The 22,000-nt window shown below is 38.7% G+C and overlaps 1 protein-coding gene across 3 annotated transcripts in view; it reads left to right on the top strand.

The window, feature by feature from the left end:
• CFAP91 (cilia and flagella associated protein 91) overlaps positions 1 to 22,000 on the top strand; it is a 102,565-nt gene that overhangs the window by 36,807 nt on the left and 43,758 nt on the right. For all 3 annotated transcript variants that reach the window (XM_047725927.1, XM_047725908.1, XM_047725916.1), the window contains exon 7: positions 13,584 to 13,761. In XM_047725927.1, the coding sequence (XP_047581883.1) occupies positions 13,584 to 13,761 (178 nt within the window). The remainder of the gene's footprint in view (positions 1 to 13,583; positions 13,762 to 22,000) is intronic.

Here is a 22,000-nt window from a genome sequence, read left to right on the forward strand (position 1 = left end):
TGCTTTCCCCTAGCTCTGGAGTTCCGCTGTTCTCCTTGATCGGTGAGCTTGGTCTTGGCTGGATGTTCTTGCTGATATTCTGTGGGAGGGGCCTGTTGCAGATTCTCAGATGTCTTTGCCTGAGGCAGAATTGCACCACCCTTGCCAGGGACCAGGCTAAGTAATCTGCTTGGTTCGCTCTCGGAGCTTTTGTTCCCTGAACGCTTTCTGTACTGCTTTGGAGGATGGAAATGAAAATGGTGGCCTCCCAATCTCTGGCCCAGAGGAGCCAAGAGCTCGGGGCCCCACTCCTCAGTGTGCCCTCAGATATAAGCAATCACTCTTGTCTCCCTGGTCTCTGGCCACACTCTGAGCTCACCCGGCCTGTGACTGAACATTTCTATCTCTGGCGCACAGTCCCATTTGGAGTCTCCAAACCCAGCAGATTCCTGCTGCGCTACTTCTCCCAGAGGAGGAAGGTGAGTCTCCCTGGATCTGCCACTTGTGGGGTCCCTGCTCAAAGAGCAGTGACCCACCTGTGCCTTGGATCATGGTTTAAGGTAACTCCGATCTGAAAGCTCACTCTTTGGCTCTGTTTCTGTAGTTGGCTTCCCCGCTCTGATACCTGGCAGCTCTGACACACTCAGACACCCCCAATCTTTCTGTGACCCTGTGGGACCTGAGACCACACTGTCCCCACGAGGGCTTCACCCCCGCTTAGCCTCTGGAGTGATGTCCCTCAGTGAAGCAGACTTCTAAATTTCTGATTTTGTGCTCCACTGCTTGCCGGGAGCCCCCCCATCCCCTGGTCCATCTTCCTGTTGCTTTTGATTCACTTCTCCCCACATCCTACTTTCAGAAAGTGAAATCAGAAAGGAAATCTACCTTTTTGTTCCTAGAATTGCTCCTCTCCTTTTGAGTTTGTAGGTGTTCAGCTGAACTCCGGGACCTGATGTCATTTCAATCTGCTACTCCTCCACCATCTTGCCTCTCATTCAAGATGATAATTTTTTAAAAAGTTTTTTTGGGGGGTGCTCGGGTGGCTCAGTCGTTAAGCATGTGCCCTCAGCTCAGGTCATGATCTCAGGATCCTGCAATCAAGCACTGCATCCGGCTTCCTGCTCAGTGGGAAGCCTGCTTCTCTCTTTCCCACTCCCCCTGCTCGTGTTCTCTCTCTCGCTGTCTCTCTCTCTCTCTGTCAAATAAATAAATAAAGTATTTGAAAAAAAAGTTTTTATTTATTCATTTGAGAGAGGAGAAGGCACAAGCAAAGGGAGGGGCAGAGAGAGAGAGACAACCAGGCTTCTCACTGAGCAGAGAGCCCAATGCAGGGCTCCATCCTAGGACCCTGAGGTCATGACCTGAGTGAGCCAAAGGCAGATGTTTAACCTACCAAGCCACCCATATGCCCCGTAAAGATGATAATTTCTTCAAAAAAGAAGCAAGTATTAAAACTCTACGTTAGGATTGGCAGACTATGGTCCAAAAGCCAAATTGACCTATTGCCTTTTTTTATATAGCTTGAATACTAAGAATGGCTTTTACACTATAAAATAGATGAAAAAAAAATCCTATTTTGTAGCATGTGAAAATTGCATGAAATTAAGAGTTCAGTGACTCTAAAGAGGTTTTATTGGAACACAGCCACACTCATTTGTTCATGTACTGTCCGCCTGCTTTTGCACTTCATTTTTTGGAAAAAACAATTTTTAAATTTTAATTTCATTAATTAACATACAGTGTTATATTAATTCCAGGCGTATAAGATAGTGTTTCAACAGTTCTATACATTACTAACACTCATCACAATAAGTTTATTCTTTAATCCTCATCATCTATTTCCCTCCTTCCTCCCTCCCAGTAACCAGTTCTCTATATTTAAGAGTCTATTTTTTGTTTTTCTTTTTGTTTTTCTTTGTTGGTTTGTTTTGCTTCTGAATTTCCACTTGAGTAAAATCATATGGTATTTGTCTTTCTGTGACTGACATTTCACTTAGCATTATTTTCTCTAGCTCTATGTTATTGCAAATGACAAGATTTCATTCTTTTTTATGGCTGAATAATATTCTATTGTGTATATATGCCACTTCTTATTTATCCATTTATAATTCTATGGACACTTGGGTTGCTCCCATAATCCACCTATTATAAATAACACTGCTATAAACATAGGGGTACGTATAACTTTGGAAATTAGTGCTTTTGTATTCTTTGGATAAATGCCTAGTAGTTCAAGTACTGGGTCGTATGGTAATTCTAGTTTTCATTTTTTTGAATAACCTACATGCTGTCTTCCACAATGGTTGCAGAAATGTTGGGTATAGAGATTATTTAAAAATGAAATCTTAAAAAATGTTTTGGGGCACCTGGGTGGCTTAGTTTGTTGAGTGTTGGACTCTTAATTTTGACTTAGGTCATGATACCAACGCCCGCATCGGAGTCATGCTCAGTGGGGAGTCTGTTTGAGATTCTCTCCCTTTCCCTCTGACCCTCCCCGCACTCATTCATGCACTCTCTCTCAAATAAATATATAAATCTTTTTAAAAAATTTTGCATTCCCACCAACATCAAGGTTCCTTTTTCTCCACATCTTTGCCAACACTTGTGATTTCTTATTTTAGCCATTCTGACAGGTGTGAGATGATCTCTGGTGGTGTTTTTGATTTGCATTTTCCTGTTGATGAGTGATGCTGAACATCTTTTCTTGTGTCTGTTGGCCATCTGTATGTCTTCTTTGGAGAAATGACTGTGTGTGTGTGTGTGTGTGTTGAGTTGTAAAAGTTCTTTCTATATTTTGGATACTAACCCTTGGTCAAATATGTCATTTGCAAATATATTCTTTAATTCAATATGTTGTCTTTTAGTTCTGTTGATTGTTTCCTTTGCTGTGCAGAAGCTTTTTATTGTAGTCCCAGTAGTTTATTTTTGCTTTTGTTTCCCTTGCCTTGGGAGACTATCTAGAAAAATGTTGCTGTGACCAATTCAGCGAAATTATTGCCAGTGTTCTCTTCTAGAATGTTTATGGTTTTAGGTCTCATATTTAGGTTTCTAATCCATTTTGAGTGTATTTTTGTGTGTGGTGTAAGAAAGTAGTCCAGTTTCATTCTTTTGTGTGTAGCTATTTGGTTTTCTCAACACCATTTGTTGAAGAGACTTTTTCCCATTGCATGTTCTTGCCTCCTTTGTGGAAAATTAGTTGACCATAAAATTGTGGATTTATTTCTGGGCTTTCTGTTCTCTTCTGTTGATCTATGTGTCTGTTTTTGTGCCAGTACCATACTGTTTGATTACTATAGCTTTGTAGTATATTTTGGATTTGGGGATTGTGACACCGCCAGTTTTGTTTTGTTTTGTTTCCCAAGATTGGTTTGTCTATTTGGAGTCTTTTTGTGGTTCCATTCAAATGTTAGGATTATTTGTTCTAGTTCTGTGAAAAATACTGTTGGTATTTTGATAGGAGTACATTAAATCTGCTTTTAAGGTTGCTTTATGTAGTATAGACATTTTAACAATATTTGTTCTCCCAATATATGAACATGGAATATCCATTTGTATCATCTTCAATTTCTTTCATCAGTGTTTTATAGTGTTCAGAGTAGAGGTCTTTTACCTCCTTGGTTAAGGGTTTTTTTTTTTTTTTTAAGATTTTATTTATTTATTTGACAGAGAGAGACACAGCAAGAGAGGGAGCACAAGCAAGGGGAGTGGAAGAGGGAGAAGCAGACTTCCTATTGAGCAGGGAGCCCGATGTGGGGCTTGATCCCAGAACCCTGGGATCATGACCTGAGCTGAAGGCAGTTGCTTAATGACTGAGCCACCCTGGCACCCCTCCTTGTTAAGTTTATTCCTTGGTATTTCATATGATTTTTATACTTTGTGCTGTTGATGTGATATATCATGTTGGTTGATACTGAACCACCCTTGTATCTCAGGAAAAAATCCCATTTGATCTTGGTAAATGATTTGTTCAATTTGGTTTGCTAATATCTGGTTGAAGATTTTGCATTTCTGTTCATCAGAGATATTGGTCTATAGTTCCCTCAGTCTGTCTCTCATTTTTTGTAGTGTCTTTTTTTTTTTTTAAAGATTTTATTTATTTATTTGACAGAGAGAGAGAGATCACAAGTAGGCAGAGAGGCAGGCAGAGAGAGAGAGAGGAGGAAGCAGGCTCCCCACTGAGCAGAGAGCCCGATGCGGAGCTCGATCCCAGGACCCTGAGATCATGACCTGAGCCGAAGGCAGAGGCTTTAACCCACTGAGCCACCCAGGTGCCCCTTTTGTAGTGTCTTTGTCTGGTTTTGGTATCAGAGTACAGGTGGCCTCATAGAATGAATTTGAAAGCTTTCTTTCCTCTTCTATTTTTCAGAATAGTTTGAGAAGAATAGGTATTAACTCTTTAAATGTTTGGTAGAATTCACCTTTGAAGATGTCTGGTCCTAGACTTTTGTTTGTCAAAGTTTTTTGATTGTTGATTCAATCTCTCGTGCTGGTGATCAGTCTGTTCACATTTTCTGTTTCTTCCTGATCAAGTTTGGGAGGTTATATGTTTCTATTTCTTCTGGGTTATCCAGTTTGTTGGCATATAATTTTTCATAATAGTCTCATAACCCTTGGTATTTCTGTGGTATTGGTTGTTATTTCTCGTCTTTCATTTCTGATGTATTTTTGAGCTCTCTCTTTTTCTTTTTCTTTTGATGAGTCTGGCTAAAGGTTTATCAATTTTGTTGATCTTTTCAAAGAACCAGCTCCTGGTTTCATTGATCTGCTCTATTGTTTTTTTAAAAATTTTCTATATTTATTCATTCTCTAATCTTTATTATTTCCTTTCTTCTGCTAGTTTTGGGCTTTGCGTTTTTTGTTTTTTTTTTTTTAGCTCCCTTAGGTGTAATGTTAGGTTGTTTATTTGAAGTTTTTCTTGCTTCTTGAGGTAGGCCTATATTGCTATAAACTTCCCTTTAAAATTGCTTTCCTGCATGTCAAAGATTTTAGGCCATTGTGTTTTCATTTTCATTTGTCTCCATATATTTTTCAATTCCTCTTTGATTTCTTGGTTGACCCATTCATTGTTTAGTAGCCTGTAACTTAGCCTCTATGTATGTGTGTTTTTCCAGATTTTTTTTTTTCCTGTGGTTGATGTCTAGTTTCATACTGTTGTGGTTGGAAAAGATGCATGGTACTTCAGTCTTTGTGAACCTGTTGAGACTTGCTTTGTGGCCTAATAATGTGATCTGTTCTGGAGAATGTTCCATATGCACTTGAAAAAAATGTGTATTCCACTGTTTTAAGATGGAATGTTCTGAATATATCTGTTAGATCCATGTGGTCAAATGTGTCATTCAGAGCCACTGTTTCCTTAATCATTTACTGTTTAGATGACCTATCCATTGATATAAAGGATGTTAAAGTCCCCTACTATTATTGTGTTAGTATCAGTTGCTCCCTTTAAGTTTCTTATTAGCTGCTATATATTTTCGGGTGTTCCCATCTTCTTGTTCAATGGTTCCCTGTGTGATTATATACTGTCCTTCTTTGTCTTCTGTTATAGTCTTTGTTTTAAAGCCTATTTTGTCTAATAAAAGTGTTGCCACCTGGCTTTCTTTCACTTTCATTTGCATAATAAATGCTTTTGCATTTTTTTACTTTTAGTCTGCATGCATATGTCTTTATGTCTGAAGTGAGTCTCTTGTGGGCAGTATATAGATGGGTCTTGCTTTGTTGTTTTTTTTTTTTTTTTAAGATTTTACTTACTTATTTACTTACTAATTTATTTGTTTGAGAGAGTGTGTGAGTTGGGGGAGGAGGAGTGGAGGAGGAGTAAAGGGAAGAAGATAGACTTTGTTCTGAGGGATATCTGTGGGATAGACTTTGTTCTGAGCATGGAGTCCCACACAGGCTTGATCTCACAATCCTAAGATCACAACCTGAGCCAAAACCAAGAGTCAGATGCTTAGCCAACTGAGCTACCCAGGTGCCCTGATGGGTCTTGCTTTTTTATCTATTCTGTCACCCTATGTCCTTTGATTAGAATGTTTAGTTCACTTACATTCAAAGTAATTACTGAGAGGTATATACTTATTGCCATTTTGTTACGTGTTTTATGGTTGTTTTTGTAGTTCTTATTAAATTCCTTTCTTTTCTCGTTCTCCTCTTTCAAGGTTTGCTAGCTTTCTTTATTGATATACTTTGGTTCCCTTCTCTTTATATTTTGCATTTCTATTACTGGTTTTTGATTTGTGGTTACCTTTAGGTCTATATGTAACATCTTATGCATGTAGCAGTCTATATTAGGTTGATGGCCACTTAAGTTTGAACTCATTCTAAAAGCACTAAATTTTTATTCTTCTCCCCTGCCATATTTTAGGTATATGGTGTTACACTTTACGTCCTTTTATTTTGTGATTCCCTTGGCTGATTTTTATAGATATACTTTATTTTACTGGTTTTGTGCTTCCTACTTTTCTTACTCCTGCTTATGGTCTTTCCTTTCCACTCACAGAGTCTCCATTAACATTTCACATAAGGCTGGTTTAGTGGTCATGAATTCCCCCAACTTCTGTCTCCCTGGCAAACTTTTTCTCTCTCCTTCTATTCTGAGTGATAGCTTTGTTGGATAGAGTATTCTTGGTTACACATTTTTCTCTTTCAGCACTTTGAATATATCATGCCACTCTCTTCTGGCCTGCAGTGTTTCTTCTGAAAAATCAGCTTGTTGTCTTACAGGGTATTTCTTGTATATAACTACTTTTTTTTTCTTGATGCTTTAAAAATTCTTTATCACTACTTTCTGCCATTTTAATTACCATGTGCTTTGGTGTGGACCTCCTTGAGTTGATTTTGTTGGGGGCATGTTGTGCCTCCTGTATCTGGATTTCTGTTTCCCTCTCCAGATTTGGAGAGTTTTCAGCTATTATTTCTTCAAATAAAATTTTCTTCCCCCCACCCTTTTCTCTTTTTCTTGGATCCTTATAATGCAAGTGTTATTACACTTGATGTTGTTGAGTTTCCTTAATCTATTTTCATTTTTATTATTCTTTTTTCTCTCCTGTTCAGCTTGATTGCTTTCCATTACTCTGTCCTCCAGTCACTGAAATATTCATCTGCGTCCTCCAGTGTACTATTTTTTTCTCTCCAGTGTATTTTTAACTTCAGTTATTGAGTTCTTCATTTCTGATTGGTTCTTTTTTGTTTTCTCTCTTTGTTGTGTGTCTCACTGAGTCCACTCTTTTCTCCATTTCAGTATGTTTATGACGATTACTATTCCCTACCAAGCATATTGCTTGTCTCCATTTCATTTAGATTTCTTATGATTTTTCCCTGTCCTTATTGTGATTTTCTCCTGTCCTTTCATTTGGGACATATTCTTCTGCATCCCCATTTTGTCTAATTCTCTGTGTCTGTTTCTATGTGTTATAAAAGTCAGCTACATCTGCTCCTGAAAGTCATGGATGTATGAAGAGGTGGTCCTGTAGTGCCTTGCATTACAATTCCCCTTTTCACCAGACCCTGGAATTTCAGGGGTGTCTTCTGTGCATGTTGTTTGTGCCCTACTGTTGTGGCTGATTTGTGTTTACCTTCAGTCTAGTCATCTGCAAAAGCTCTTTGCCTGTTGTGGGCAGGGTTCGGTCCCATGTTTTAATTTTGCCAGTCTGGGATTGCCTTGAGCTTGAGTTGAGTCAGACCAGGGGTTTGCCAGAGCTTCAGTAGCACTGAACAGCAAGGTATTCTTCCTGTATTGTCCCTTGAGATAGTTTTGTTGGTGAGTGGGACCAGCAGTTAGTTCATAAATCTGCCCCCAGCCCACTGCTATGTGTGGTTGGACTGATATGTGTGGTTATCTTCCCCTCTCCTTGGGACAGGAATTGCTTGGAGTGGTGGTGGCCCCTTTTTGGGCTGCTTGCATAATGCCAGCCTTGGATGGACTTTTGCCAAGGATGGTTCCACAGGAGACATGGGATCAGAGTTAGTAGTGTCAGCAAGGTCTGTCAGTATGTACGGAGGTGACCTGCAGCTGCCTGGGACAACTCTGCTGAGGCCAGCTTGGTTGGAGAGGGCAGATCTTCAGAAGACTGTGGGGCAGGGTATGCTATTAGAAAGGTTGGTGGTGATTATTCCTGCTGTGCTGATTCTGGCAATTGTCCATATATCTACACTGGAGGGTGGAGGTGGGAAATGGCCCCTGCCAACTGTTCCTTGAGGAGTCTCCCAAAGATCCCTGCCCTTCCAGCACAAACTCTGAGATAGTAAATAAACCCCCCTCTTGTATATCCCAGATGCTCATCAAATTTCTGCTTCTAAGTTGAATCTCAGTGGAGCTATTTATTGTGCTGTCTCTTTAAGGGTAGGGGCTCAGTTTTCTCTCATCCTCCACTCTCCCAGAGCTGAGCCCACTGATTTTTTTTTTAAAGTTCCAGGTGCTAAGCCATACTGATTTTAAGAGATGGCAAAGCTGGGCCCCTCTGCCAAATGTTACAGGGATTCCTCTTGCTGGTGCCTGTCCCCTGTGCCTGGGGTACCTGATATGGGTTCTGCATCTACTCACTGCATTCTTCCCTTTGGTGGACAGTCCTGCAGGTCTCTTTGGCTCCCACTATGTCTTTGCCTTTCCTACCCTCCTTAGTGTGGCCTCTTTTCAACATATAGGTGTGAAGTCTGTTCTTCTAGTCTTTGTTTTTTGTTTTTTTGGTTTTTTTCTGGTTATTTACACTGATGGGGTTGTATCTAGTTGCATCTGTTGGATGAGACAAGCCTAGGATCTTCCTGTTGTGCCATCTCCCCACAAGTCCTTCCTCTACATTTTTAATATAGTGATGATTAGGATGTGTTCCTGGCATTTAGCACATGGGATGGGGCTTGGGATGTAGGATGGCATGGATACTAAATATCCTATCCTGCATTCAGCAGTCCCATATAGGAAATAAGTGTTTGCTCAGTATAGCAGTGATATCACTGATTGAGTGATGCTGACTTTTTGATTGAGAAATGCTGACTCAGTGCAGTAAGAGGGAAAAATTCAGGTATGAGGATTAGAAATAAAAAGCAAAACTATACTTGTAGACAATTTACTCATTTAGAAAATCAAATGAAATTACAAATTACCAGAACAAAGAACCTGAGTTGAAGGTAGGTGATTATGGAATTGACATACAAAGATCAACAGCTTTCTTATATATGAGCTATGTCTATAAATATATAAGATTATATTTGAAAATAAAATCTTAAAGCAACAAATAACAACCTAGGAAAGTCACTTAACAAAAACATGTGTATAGCATTATGGAGAAAAATATAAAGTGTTCCTTAAGCATGTGAACAAAGATTTGATAAAAAGAGGAGCATACCATGTTTATAAATGGGAAGACTCCTGCTTGAATAAATAAATATTATATCTCCCCTAAATATTTTAGACCTTCAAGCAATGCTAATCCAAATCCCTATTTCCAGTATAACTGTGTATATGTAAGTCAGTATCTTTGCTCTTCTTTTCCCAGAAACCACACAAAAGCAATAAGCACAACACAACTCCCACAAGGTACACTTTCAGTGAAACTACAAAAAAAAAAAAAAAAAAGTAAAGAAAATCTGTGAACAACTACTAAGTATTTGTTAGGACTACAAAAAGCAACTGAGATTAGGCAGAAACAATGTGGGAGGAAGTAAGGAAGCATGGGCTGTGGGAGAGCACCTGGGGAATCTCAGAAGGCTTGAGGAAAATTCTGGGAGGCAAGTTTGGCAATATCCAGAAAAATTTAAACTGATTATATTTTATGATCTAGCTGCTAGACTTTAGGTCCTTCTAAGGATCCTAGAGAAATTTTCATATGGACATAATGAGAGCAGTACAAGGATGTTTTTTGCAGCATTATTATGTGTATTCAAAAATTGAAGCAATCTAAAACATCAGTTTTTAGAAGATAGCTTAAATTCTGGTTGAGTCCTACAATGGAAGAATGAAATTAGATCTCTTTCTATTAGTGTGACTAGTGTCCCCAAGACAAAATTGAGTAAAAAAGCAAGTTGCTGAGTGATACTTATAGTAAAATATCATGTATGTAAAAATTAAATAAAAGACTAGTGTTATATTTTTACTTATGTATAGTTCATTTTTTTTCCAGCTTTATTGAGATATAATTGACATATCATATACGTTTAAGGCATACCATGTGATGATTTTATATATATATATATATTTTACAAAATGATTGCCACAATTACTTAACACACCCATCACTCACATAGTACCTTTTTTTTTTTTTTTTTTTTGGTATGTGTGGTGAGAACATTTGAGGTCTACTCTCTGGTTAGCTTTCAAGTATACAGTATAGTATTTTTTTTTTAATTTATTTGACAGACAGATCACAAGTCGGCAGAGAGACAGGCAGAGAGAGAGAGGAGGAGGAGGCAGGCTCCCTGCTGAGCAGAGAGAGCCCGATGTGGGACTCGATCCCAGGACCCTGAGATCATGACCCGAGCCAAAGGCAGAGGCTTTAACCACTGAACCACCCAGGTGCCCCTACAGTATAGTATTTTTAACTATAGTCATTATGCTGTATGTTAGATATCCAGAACTTATTCATCATATAACTGTAAGTTTGTACCCTTTGACTGCTTTCACCCATTTCTCCCACTTCCTTGCCCCTGGCAATCATCAGTCTACTCCCTGTTTCTATGAATTCAGTTTTTTTTAGATTCCAGATATAAGTGAGATCACACAATTTTTGTTTTTTTCTGTCTGACTGATTTTACTTAGCATAATGCCCTCAAGTTTAATTCATGTTTTCACAAGTGGCAGGATTTCCTTTTTGTATGGCTGAATTTTAAATATTTTATATTACATATAATAATAAAATTTATCACATTAATTATAGTCAGTATTAATTATATTAAATATTACATATATGATAAATTTTGTTATCTCACATAGTAATAATTTAATATGTTAATTATATTTAATGTTATATAGGAATTATATACATTTATATCATTTTTTTACATAGTCATATGTTGATGAACACTTAAGTTGTTTCCATGTCTTAGCTACTGTAAATAATGCTACAGTGAACATGGCAGGGTACAGATATCTCTTTGAGATAGTGATTTCATTTCCTTCAGATATATACCCAGAAGTGGAATTGCTGAATCATATGATACCTCTATTTTTAATTTTTGAGTAAGCTCCATACTGTCTTTGATAGTGACTATAGCAATTATATTCTTGCCAACAGTGTACTAGGGTTCCCTTTTCTCTATATCCTTGCCAGCATTTGTTATCTCTTGTCTTTTTTAAAACAACTATCCTAACAGCTTTGAAGTACTATCTTCTTGTGTTTTTCTTTTGTAGTTCTCTGATAATTTGTGATATTGGGCGCCTTCCATGTACCTGCTGGCCATTTGTATATCTTCTTTGGAAGAATGTCTGTTTAGGTCCTTTGTCCATTTTTAAATCACATTATTTTGGTTTTTTGATTTGTAGTAGTTCCTAATATATTTAGGATATTAACCCCTTATCAGATGTATGGTTTGAAAATATTTTCTTCCACTCTATAGGTTGCCATTTCATTTTGTTACTTATTTCTTTTGCTGTGCGGAAGCTTTTTAGTTTGATGCAGTCTCATTTTTGTTTATTTTTGCTTTTGTCATTTGTGCTTTTGGTGCCATATACCAAAAAAACCATTGCCAAGACGAATATCAAGAAGCTTTCTCCCTATGCTTTCTTCTAGGAGTTTTACATTTAAGTATTTAATCCATTTCAAGTCAATTTTTGTGATTGATGTAAGTTAGGGATTCAGTTTCACTCTTTTACATGTAAATATCCAATTTTTCCAGCCCCACTTACTGAGGAAAGTATCTTTCCCCCGTTGAGTATCCTTGGCTCCCTTGTCAAATATTAGTTGACTATATTTGGGGTTATTTCTGGGCTCTTGATTCTGTTTCATTGGTCTATGTGATTGTTTTTATGCCAGTACTGTATTATTTTGATGACTGTAGCTTTATAATATAGTTTGAAACTAGGAAGTGTTATGCCTTCAGCTTTGTTCTTCCTTCTCAAAATTGCTTTGGCTCTTTGGGAGTTTTTTATGTTTCCATATTAATTTTAAGGTTGTTTTTTCTATTTTTTTAAAAAGATTTTATTTATTTATTTGACACAGAGATATAGATCACAAGTAGGCAGAGAGGCAGGCAGAGAGAGAGGGGGAAGCAGGCTCATCGCTGAGCAGAGAGCCTGATGTGGGGCTCAATCCCCAGACCCTGAAATTATGACCTGAGCCGAAGGCAGAGGCTTAACCCACTGAGCCACCCAGATGCCCCTGTTTTTTCTATTTCTGTAAAAAATGTCTTTGAATCTTACTAGGAATTATACTGAATCTGTGTATGGCTTTGGGTAGTATGTATATTTTAACAAATTAATTCTTCCAATCCATGAACATGGGATATTTTTCCCTTTACTTTTGTCATCTTCAATTTCTTTCATCAGTATTTCATAGTTTTTAGTGCATAGATCTTTTATCTCCTTGGTTAAATTTATTCCTATTATTATTATTATTATTATTACTACTACTACTATTATTATTTTAAGATTTTATTTATTTGAGAGAGAGAGCACGCACAAGTGGGGTGGGGAGGGTCAGAAGAAGCAGGAGAAGCAGCCTCCCCACTGAGTTAGGAGCCGAGGAGGGGTTCAATTCCAGAACCCTGGGATCATGACCTGAGCTGAAGGCAGATGCTTAACTGACTGAGCCACCCAGGTGCCCCCCCATTTTATTATTTTTTATTCTATTATAAATGGGATTGTGTTCTTTATTTTTTAGGTAGTTCATTGTTAAAATAGTTCATTGTTAAAATACAACTGATTTTTGTATGTTGATTTTGTATCCTGCAACTTTACTGAATTCATTTGTTAGTTCTAACCGTTTTTTATAGTCTTTATAGTTTTCTATATATAAGGTCATGTTATCTGCAACAGAGACCATTCACCTCTCCCTTTTCAGTTTGGTTGGCTTTTGTTTCTTCTTTGCCTGATTGCTCTGGGTAGGACTTCTAGTACTATATTGAATAGAAGTGATAAGAATAGGCTCTTGTTTTGTCCCTGATCTTAAAGGAAAAGCTTTCAACTTCACTGTTGAGTATGATGTTAGCTATGGGCTTGTCTATAGAGTTCATTTCTGTTTCATTTCTCTAATAGAGAGGGAGTATAGAGTAGTAGATAAGACCACAAAGGTCAGATTGCCATGTTCAAATCCTGATTTCTATCACTTACCAGCTGTGACCTTCTTTAAGTAACTGATATTTCCTTGCATTTCAAAATATTGATTTGTCTGATATAGGGCATTCCAAGGTATGATTATTTAGTAGTCAGATAATATTCTTCAAATACTGTCTAGCATTTTATGTGCAACTAAAATGTCTTCTGGCTGAATAAGTAACAAGAGGCAGTACATGGCACAGATAAGCTATGAGGCACACCAGGAAGATGTTTCCTAATATCATTTTGTCTTGTCATCACCCTTGAAGTTCAAGAGAATAAGAACTGAAAGGGAATAAATGAAATACTGAAATGTACATGAGTTTGTCCATATGCTTCTAAGGTGCTTTGCTTCATCATCCAGGTCGAGGTCTCCCGGCAGGACAAGCTGAGGTTGAGATGATAGAACGTGCCCGGGAGAAGCGTGCTTGGGAAGCCACTCTTCCAAGTCTGAGTGACTCCTTCCAGTTTGAGAAGAGGAGGAGGATGATGAATGTGATGGAAAGGAAGGAGTGGGCCTTCAGAGAGCAGGAGATTGAAAAGTAAGTTCTAGATTACCCAAATATCTGTACCTGAGCTGTTGGTGTAATGTAAATACTTTTTATCTGTAAAGCATTTTCCCAAATGTATGGGTTTAAAAGCAACCTGCCACCTATAGAGATAGAAAGTTGGGTTTCTGGTTCTTTTGGGAATAATAGCTCTATAATTTTCTTCCTAACAATATAAAAATGTATAAGGCCCTCTTCATATGTTAAGTTTTAAGCATGGAACCCAGATTTGAACAATTCCTCAAAACACCTGTGATTCTTATCTTCCCTTTTCTCTTTAAAGAAAATCTAATCTAGACTATCACAGAATCCCATTGAAATGCCTTTTGTTTTTTTAAAGATTTTAAAAATTTATTTGACAGAGTGAGCATGAGCAGGGGGAGCAGCAGAGGGAGCTGCAGGGGGAAAGGGAGAGGCAGGCTTTCCACTGAGCAGGGAGGCCAATGTGGGGCTTGATTCCAGGACCCTGGGATCATGACCTGAGCTGAAGGTGACTGAACCACTCAGGTGCCCCTGAAATGTTGTTTTTTTTTTTAAACTGTAGTTCATTAACATACAGTGTGATACTGGTTTCAGGAGTAGAATTCAGTGCTTCATCACTTACATATAACACCCAGTGCTCATCACAAGTGCCCTCCTTAATCCCCATCAACAATCTTGCCCATCCCCCACCCACTTTCCTGCATCAACCCTCAGTTTGTTCTCCATTGGTAAAAGTCTCTCTCCTTTTTCTTCCCCTTCCCATATGTTCATCTATTTTGTTTCTTAAATTCTACATATGAGTGAAATCCTATGGTATTTGCCTTTCTCTGACTTACTTTGCTCAACATAATATACTCTAGCTCCACCCACTTTGTTACAAATGGCAACATTTCATTATTTTTTCATGGCTGAGTAATTTCCTATTGTGTGTGTGTGTGTGTGTGTGTCTCTGTGTGTGTGTGCCACATCTTTACCATTCATCATCAGTCTTTTGAACTGACCCTTTCTGTTCATTCCCAGCGCCACCCTCTCTGGGGATATCTTCATATCCATCAGCCTCCTCTTATTCCCCCTGCTACTGGATTCGCAGTTAGGATGCCTTGGGTTCTAGTTACAGCCCATGGGGCATTTTCGATTTAAAAGACAAATTGTGGAGTTCTTCAATTAAGAGATGAGCTTACAGTGCACAAATAACAATATGCTGTGGTACTTCTGGTTTTCAGTTATTTATCTAATGTATTTGCAGTAATAAGGCTGTCTTTGGAACATATGGAAAGGATGAAAACCCCCAAATTACAACTCCCTAGGAATAAGGAAAGGAAAGGAAGGGAACTTGATAAGGTTGTCATTTGTCCTAGGCTGAGCTGAGGCACTTCATTGCTCATAGCGATGCCACCACAGCCCCTGACGGTGAGCTTACACACAAAAAAGTTAAGAACCAGAGCCTCAGTGTGGTTCTGAATTCAAAATATGTTTATCTTTTTACAATATCTTCTGTTAACCGTGAATCCAGACTGTGTGATGTTTTGGTAAAAACTTGCAATTAAAGAATGCAGAGGTATTAGGTATTGGGTGCCCAGTCCTGTCTGTAGAAAATTAAATTTATTTTTGCAATTTGGAGAGGTATAGTCTTATCAGAAGGGCATTAAAAACATTTAAAATGTTTCTGGGTAGTTCTGTTTGGGGTAGGTGGAGATTTGGGAAAGTTATTGTGAGAAGCTAGCCTCTGAGCTAGGTGTTGAAGGGTGAGTAAGAAGCCATCAGTTCGATAATATTAGTGATGATGATGATGATGATGATGATGATATTTACAGAGCATGTTACAGTTACAGAGTGTTTACTATGTGTTGGAGCCATGTTCCAAGCCAGTAGTTCTCAAATTGTGGTCCGCAAACCAACAGCGTCAGGATTACTTGGGAATTTGTTAGAAATCCAGATTTTCGGGCACCACGAGGACTCCAGATTATCTGATGCATGCTCAAGTTTGGAAACTACTATTCTACCATGTTGTATGTATTAACTCATTTAATGCTCATGACAATCTTATGGGATAGAAATTATGTCTATTTTATGACTAAAGGAATTGAGGTTCAGTGATGAATTTGAGAATGAGCCTAGGATTTCTAACTTCAGACAGAAAGGTGACTCTTGGTCTGTGGCTTATTTTTAAAAACACCTGTTTCTCCATATTTTTCGCTTTTCACTACTTCCCCACTCTCCCATGTATGTTCGCTTTGAGAAGCTCCCCCAGTATAACATGTTAGCTCTGTCTGTAGTCCTTTGAGTTGAACTTTCCTCTACTGAGGCCTCACTTTTCCCTTGTGTATGTGGCAAATCTCAATCCTTGTTTATTCTCAAGACTAGAGTTCATGGCTCCTGTAAGGAAGACTTCCCCACCTTCCTGGATCCACTGGGAATAGCACTAGACATAGACACTCTGTCATTTCTTCTCCCACATTCTTCATTCTTCTGGTCTGGTATTTATCTTCTTGTGCTATAAAATACTAGTTGATATGCCCGCTCCAATAGAACAGTGCTTCTTGAGAGAAGGTGTTTTATTTTGTTTATCATTGTTTGTTTCCTGCTTGGCATATGGTGAGCACTTCATAAATATTTGACAAATGAGTGGCTGAATAAATTACTCTATGAATTTTTAAGTAAGAGTAAAATTTCAAATGTCTATTTTCGGAAGGAAAATCTTGACAGCTGTTTGGAGCAAGATTAGAAAGAGATACTAGATTAGCAATTAGAGTCAAAGTTAGGAGAGGGATGTTAAAAACAAGCTAAGGGATGAATGTAAGAAGTGTTTTAGAAGAGGAATTATTGGAGGAGGAGTCAAGATGGTGGAGAAGTAGCAGGCTGAGACGACTTCGGGTAGCGGGAGATCAGCTAAATAGCTTATCTAAAGATTGCAAACACCTACAAATCCAACGGGAGATTGAAGAGAAGAAGAACAGCAATTCTAGAAACAGAAAATCAACCACTATCTGAAAGGTAGGACCAGCGGAGAAGTGAATCCAAAGCGACGGGAAGATAGACCACGGGGGGAGGGGCCGGCTCCCGGCGAGCGGCGGAGCAACGGAGCACAAAATCGGGACTTTTAAAAGTCTGTTCCACTGAGGGACATCGCTCCAGAGGCTTAACTGGGGTGAAGCCCAGGCGGGGTCAGCGCGGCCTCAGGTCCCGCAGGGTCGCAGAAGGATCAGGGGTGTCTGAGTGTCGCAGAGCTTACCGGTATTAGAATGGGGAAGCCGGCTACAGAGACAGAGCCGAGGAGTGACTCTCAACTCGGGGTTGCCTTGAACCGGTCGCAGGCTCGGTCAGCTCGGAGCACGGCCGGAGGCCAGGGTGACGGGAGTCATTGGTTGCTGTTCTCTGAGGGCGCACTGAGGAGTGGGGCCCCGGGCTCTTGGCTCCTCTGGGCCGGAGACCGGGAGGCCGCCATCTTCATTCCCGCCCTCCGGAACTCTACGGAAAGCGCTCAGGGAACAAAAGCTCCCGAAAGCGAACCCGAGCGGATGACTCAGCGCGGCCCCGGGTAAGGGCGGTGCAACTCCGCCTGGGGCAAAGACGCTTGAGAATCACTACAACAGGCCCCTCCCCCAGAAGATCAACGAGAAACCCAGCCAGGACCAAGTTCACCTACCAAGGAGTGCAGTTTCAATACCAAGGAGAGCGGCGGAATTCCAGAGGAGAAGAAAGCAAAGCACGGAACTCATGGCTTTCTCCCCATGATTTTTTACCCTTGCAGTTAATTTAATTTTTTTTTCTTTTTAAATTTTTTTTCTTTTTCTCTTCTTCTGCTAATTTTTTTTAACTTTTACCGTTTTCTTTTTTAACGTTTTTTAAATAGTTTATCTAATATATATATATATTTTTTTTCCTCTTTTTATATTTTTTCTTTATCGGCTTTCTTTTTTTAATAGTTTCTTTTTTTTTTTCTTTCTGAACCCCTTTTTATCCCCTTTCTTCCCCCTCACAATTTGGGATCTCTTCTGATTTGGCTAAAGCATATTTTCCTGGGGTTGTTGCCACCCTTTTAGTATTTTACTTGCTCCTTCATATACTCTTATCTGGACAAAATGACAAGTCGGAAAAATTCACAACAAAAAAAAGAACAAGAAGCAGTACCAAAGGCTAGGGACCTAATCAATACAGACATTGGTAATATGTCAGATATAGAGTTCAGAATGACAATTCTCAAGATTCTAGCCGGGCTTGAAAAAGGCATGGAAGATATTAAAGCAACCCTCTCGGGAGATATAAAAGCCCTTTCTGGAGAAATAAGAGAACTAAAATCTAACCAAGTTGAAATAAAAAAAAAAGTGCAATAAAAAATGGAGGCTCTCACTGCTAGGATAAATGAGGCAGAAGAAAGAATTAGCGATATAGAAGACCAAATGACAGAGAATAAAGAAGCTGAGCAAAAGAGGGACAAACAGCTACTGGACCACGAGGGGAGAATTCGAGAGATAAGTGACACCATAAGATGAAACAACATTAGAATAATTGGGATTCCAGAAGAAGAGGAAACAGAGAGGGGAGCAGAAGGTATATTGGAGAGAATTATTGGAGAGAATTTCCCCAATATGGCAAAGGGAACAAGCATCAAAATCCAGGAGGTTCAGAGAAACCCCCCTCAAAATCAATAAGAATAGGTCCACACCCCGTCACCTAATAGTAAAATTTACAAGTCTTAGTGACAAAGAGAAGATCCTGAAAGCAGCCAGGGAAAAGAAGTCTGTAACGTACAATGGTAAAAATATAAGATTGGCAGCAGACTTATCCACAGAGACCTGGCAGGCCAGAAAGAGCTGGCATGATATATTCAGAGTACTAAATGAGAAAAACATGCAGCCAAGAATATTATATCCAGCTAGGCTATCATTGAAAATAGAAGGAGAGATAAAAAGCTTCCAGGACAAACAAAAACTGAAAGAATTTGCAAATACCAAACCAGCTCTACAGGAAATATTGAAAGGGGTCCTCTAAGCAAAGAGAGACCCTAAAAGTAGTAGATCAGAAAGAAACAGAGACAATATACAATAACAGTCACCTTACAGGCAATACAATGGCACTAAATTCATATCTCTCAATACTTACCCTGAATGTGAATGGGCTAAATGCCCCAATCAAAAGACACAGGGTATCAGAATGGATAAAAAAACAAAACCCATCTATACGTTGCCTACAAGAAACTCATCTTAAACCCGAAGACACCTCCAGGTTTAAAATGAGGGGGTGGAAAAGAATTTACCATGCTAATGGACATTAGAAGAAAGCAGGAGTGGCAATCCTTATATCAGATCAATTAGATTTGAAGCCAAAGACTATAATAAGAGATGAGGAAGGACACTATATCATACTCAAAGGAACTGTCCAACAAGAAGATCTAACAATTTTAAATATCTATGCCCCTAACGTGGGAGCAGCCAACTATTTAAACCAATTAATAACAAAATCAAAGAAACACATCGACAAGAATACAATAATAGTAGGGGATTTTAACACTCCCCTCACTGAAATGGACAGATCATCCAAGCAAAAGATCAACAAGGAAATCAAGGCCTTAAATGACACACTGGACCAGATGGACATCACAGATATATTCAGAACATTTCATCCCAAAGCAACAGAATACACATTCTTCTCTAGTGCACATGGAACATTCTCCAGAATAGATCACATTCTTGGTCCTAAATCAAGTCTCAACCAGTTCAAAAGATTGGGATCATTCCCTGCATATTTTCAGACCACAATGCTCTGAAGCTAGAACTTAATAACAAGAGGAAATTTGGAAAGAACCCAAATACATGGAGACTAAACAGCATCCTTCTAAAGAATGAATGGGTCAACCAGGAAATTAAAGAAGAATTGAAAAAATTTATGGAAACAAATGATAATGAAAACACAACGGTTCAGAATCTGTGGGACACAACAAAGGCAGTCCTGAGAGGAAAATATATAGCGGTACAAGCCTTTCTCAAGAAACAAGAAAGGTCTCAGGTACACAACCTAACCCTACACCTAAAGGAGCTGGAGAAAGAACAAGAAAGAAAGCCTAAACCCAGCAGGAGAAGAGAAATCATAAAGATCAGAGCCGAAATCAATGAAATAGAAACCAAAAAAACAATAGAACAAATCAACGAAACTAGGAGCTGGTTCTTTGAAAGAATTAATAAGATTGATAAACCCCTGGCCAGACTTATCGAAAAGAAAAGAGAAAGGACCCAAATAAATAAAATCATGAATGAAAGAGGAGAGATCACAACGAACACCAAAGAAATACAGAGAATTATAAGAACATACTATGAGCAACTCTACGCCAACAAATTTGACAATCTGGAAGAAATGGATGCATTCCTAGAGACATATAAACTACCACAACTGAACCAGGAAGAAATAGAAAGCCTCAACAGACCCATAACCAGTAAGGAGATTGAAACAGTCACCAAAAATCTCCAAACAAACAAAAGCCCAGGGCCAGACGGCTTCCCGGGGGAATTCTACCAAACATTTAAAGAAGAACTAATTCCTATTCTCCTGAAACTGTTCCAAAAAATAGAAATAGAAGGAAAACTTCCAAACTCATTTTATGAGGCCAGCATCACCTTGATCCCCAAACCAGACAAGGATCCCATCAAAAAAGAGAACTACAGACCAATATCCTTGATGAACACAGATGCAAAAATTCTCGCCAAAATACTAGCCAATAGGATTCAACAGTACATTAAAAGGATTATTCACCACGACCAAGTGGGATTTATTCCAGGGCTGCAAGGTTGGTTCAACATCCGCAAATCAATCAATGTGATACAACACATTAATAAAAGAAAGAACAAGAACCATATGATACTCTCCATAGATGCTGAAAAAGCATTTGACAAAGTACAGCATCCCTTCCTGATCAAAACTCTTCAAAGTGTAGGGATAGACAGTACATACCTCAATATTATCAAAGCCATCTATGAAAAACCCACCGCAAATATCATTCTCAATGGAGAGAAACTGAAAGCTTTTCCGCTAAGGTCAGGAACACGGCAGGGATGTCCGTTATCACCACTGCTATTCAACATAGTACTAGAAGTCCTAGCCTCAGCAATCAGACAACAAAAGGAAATTAAAGGCATCCAAATCGGCAAAGAAGAAGTCAAACTATCACTCTTCGCAGATGATATGATACTCTATGTGGAAAACCCAAAAGACTCCACTCCAAAACTTCTAGAACTTGTCCAGGAATTCAGTAAAGTGTCAGGATATAAAATCAATGCACAGAAATCAGTTGCATTTCTCTACACCAACAACAAGACAGAAGAAAGAGAAATTAAGGAGTCCATCCCATTTACAATTGCACCCAAAACTATAAGATACCTAGGAATAAACCTAACCAAAGAGACTAAGAATCTATACACAGAAAACTATAAAGTACTCATGAAAGAAATTGAGGAAGACACAAAGAAATGGAAAAATGTTCCATGCTCCTGGATTGGAAGAATAAATATTGTGAAAATGTCTATGCTACCTAAAGCAATCTACACATTTAATGCAATTCCTATCAAAGTACCATCCATTTTTTTCAAAGAAATGGAACAAATAATCCTAAAATTTATATGGAACCAGAAAAGACCTCGAATAGCCAAAGGAATATTGAAAAAGAAAGCCAAAGTTGGTGGCATCACAATTCCGGACTTCAAGCTCTATTACAAAGCTGTCATCATCAAGACAGCATGGTACTGGCACAAAAACAGACACATAGATCAATGGAACAGAATAGAGAGCCCAGAAATAGACCCTCAACTCTATGGTCAACTCATCTTCGACAAAGCAGGAAAGAATGTCCAATGGAAAAAGACAGCCTCTTCAATAAATGGTGTTGGGAAAATTGGAGAGCCACATGCAGAAAAATGAAATTGGATCATTTCCTTACACCACACATGAAAATAGACTCAAAATGGATGAAGGATCTCAATGTGAGAAAGGAATCCATCAAAATCCTTGAGAACAAGGGAGCAACCTCTTCGACCTCAGCCGCAGCAACATCTTCCTAGGAACTTCGCCAAAGGCAAGGGAAGCAAGGGCAAAAATGATCTATTGGGATTTTATCAAGATCAAAAGCTTTTGCACAGCAAAGGAAACAGTTAATAAAACCAAAAGACAACTGACAGAATGGGAGAAGATATTTGCAAATGACATATCAGATAAAGGGCTAGTGTCCAAAATCTATAAAGAACTTAGCAAACTCAACACCCAA

This window comes from Lutra lutra, chromosome 1 (assembly GCF_902655055.1).
Source record: "Lutra lutra chromosome 1, mLutLut1.2, whole genome shotgun sequence".
Lineage (NCBI taxonomy): Eukaryota > Metazoa > Chordata > Mammalia > Carnivora > Mustelidae > Lutra > Lutra lutra.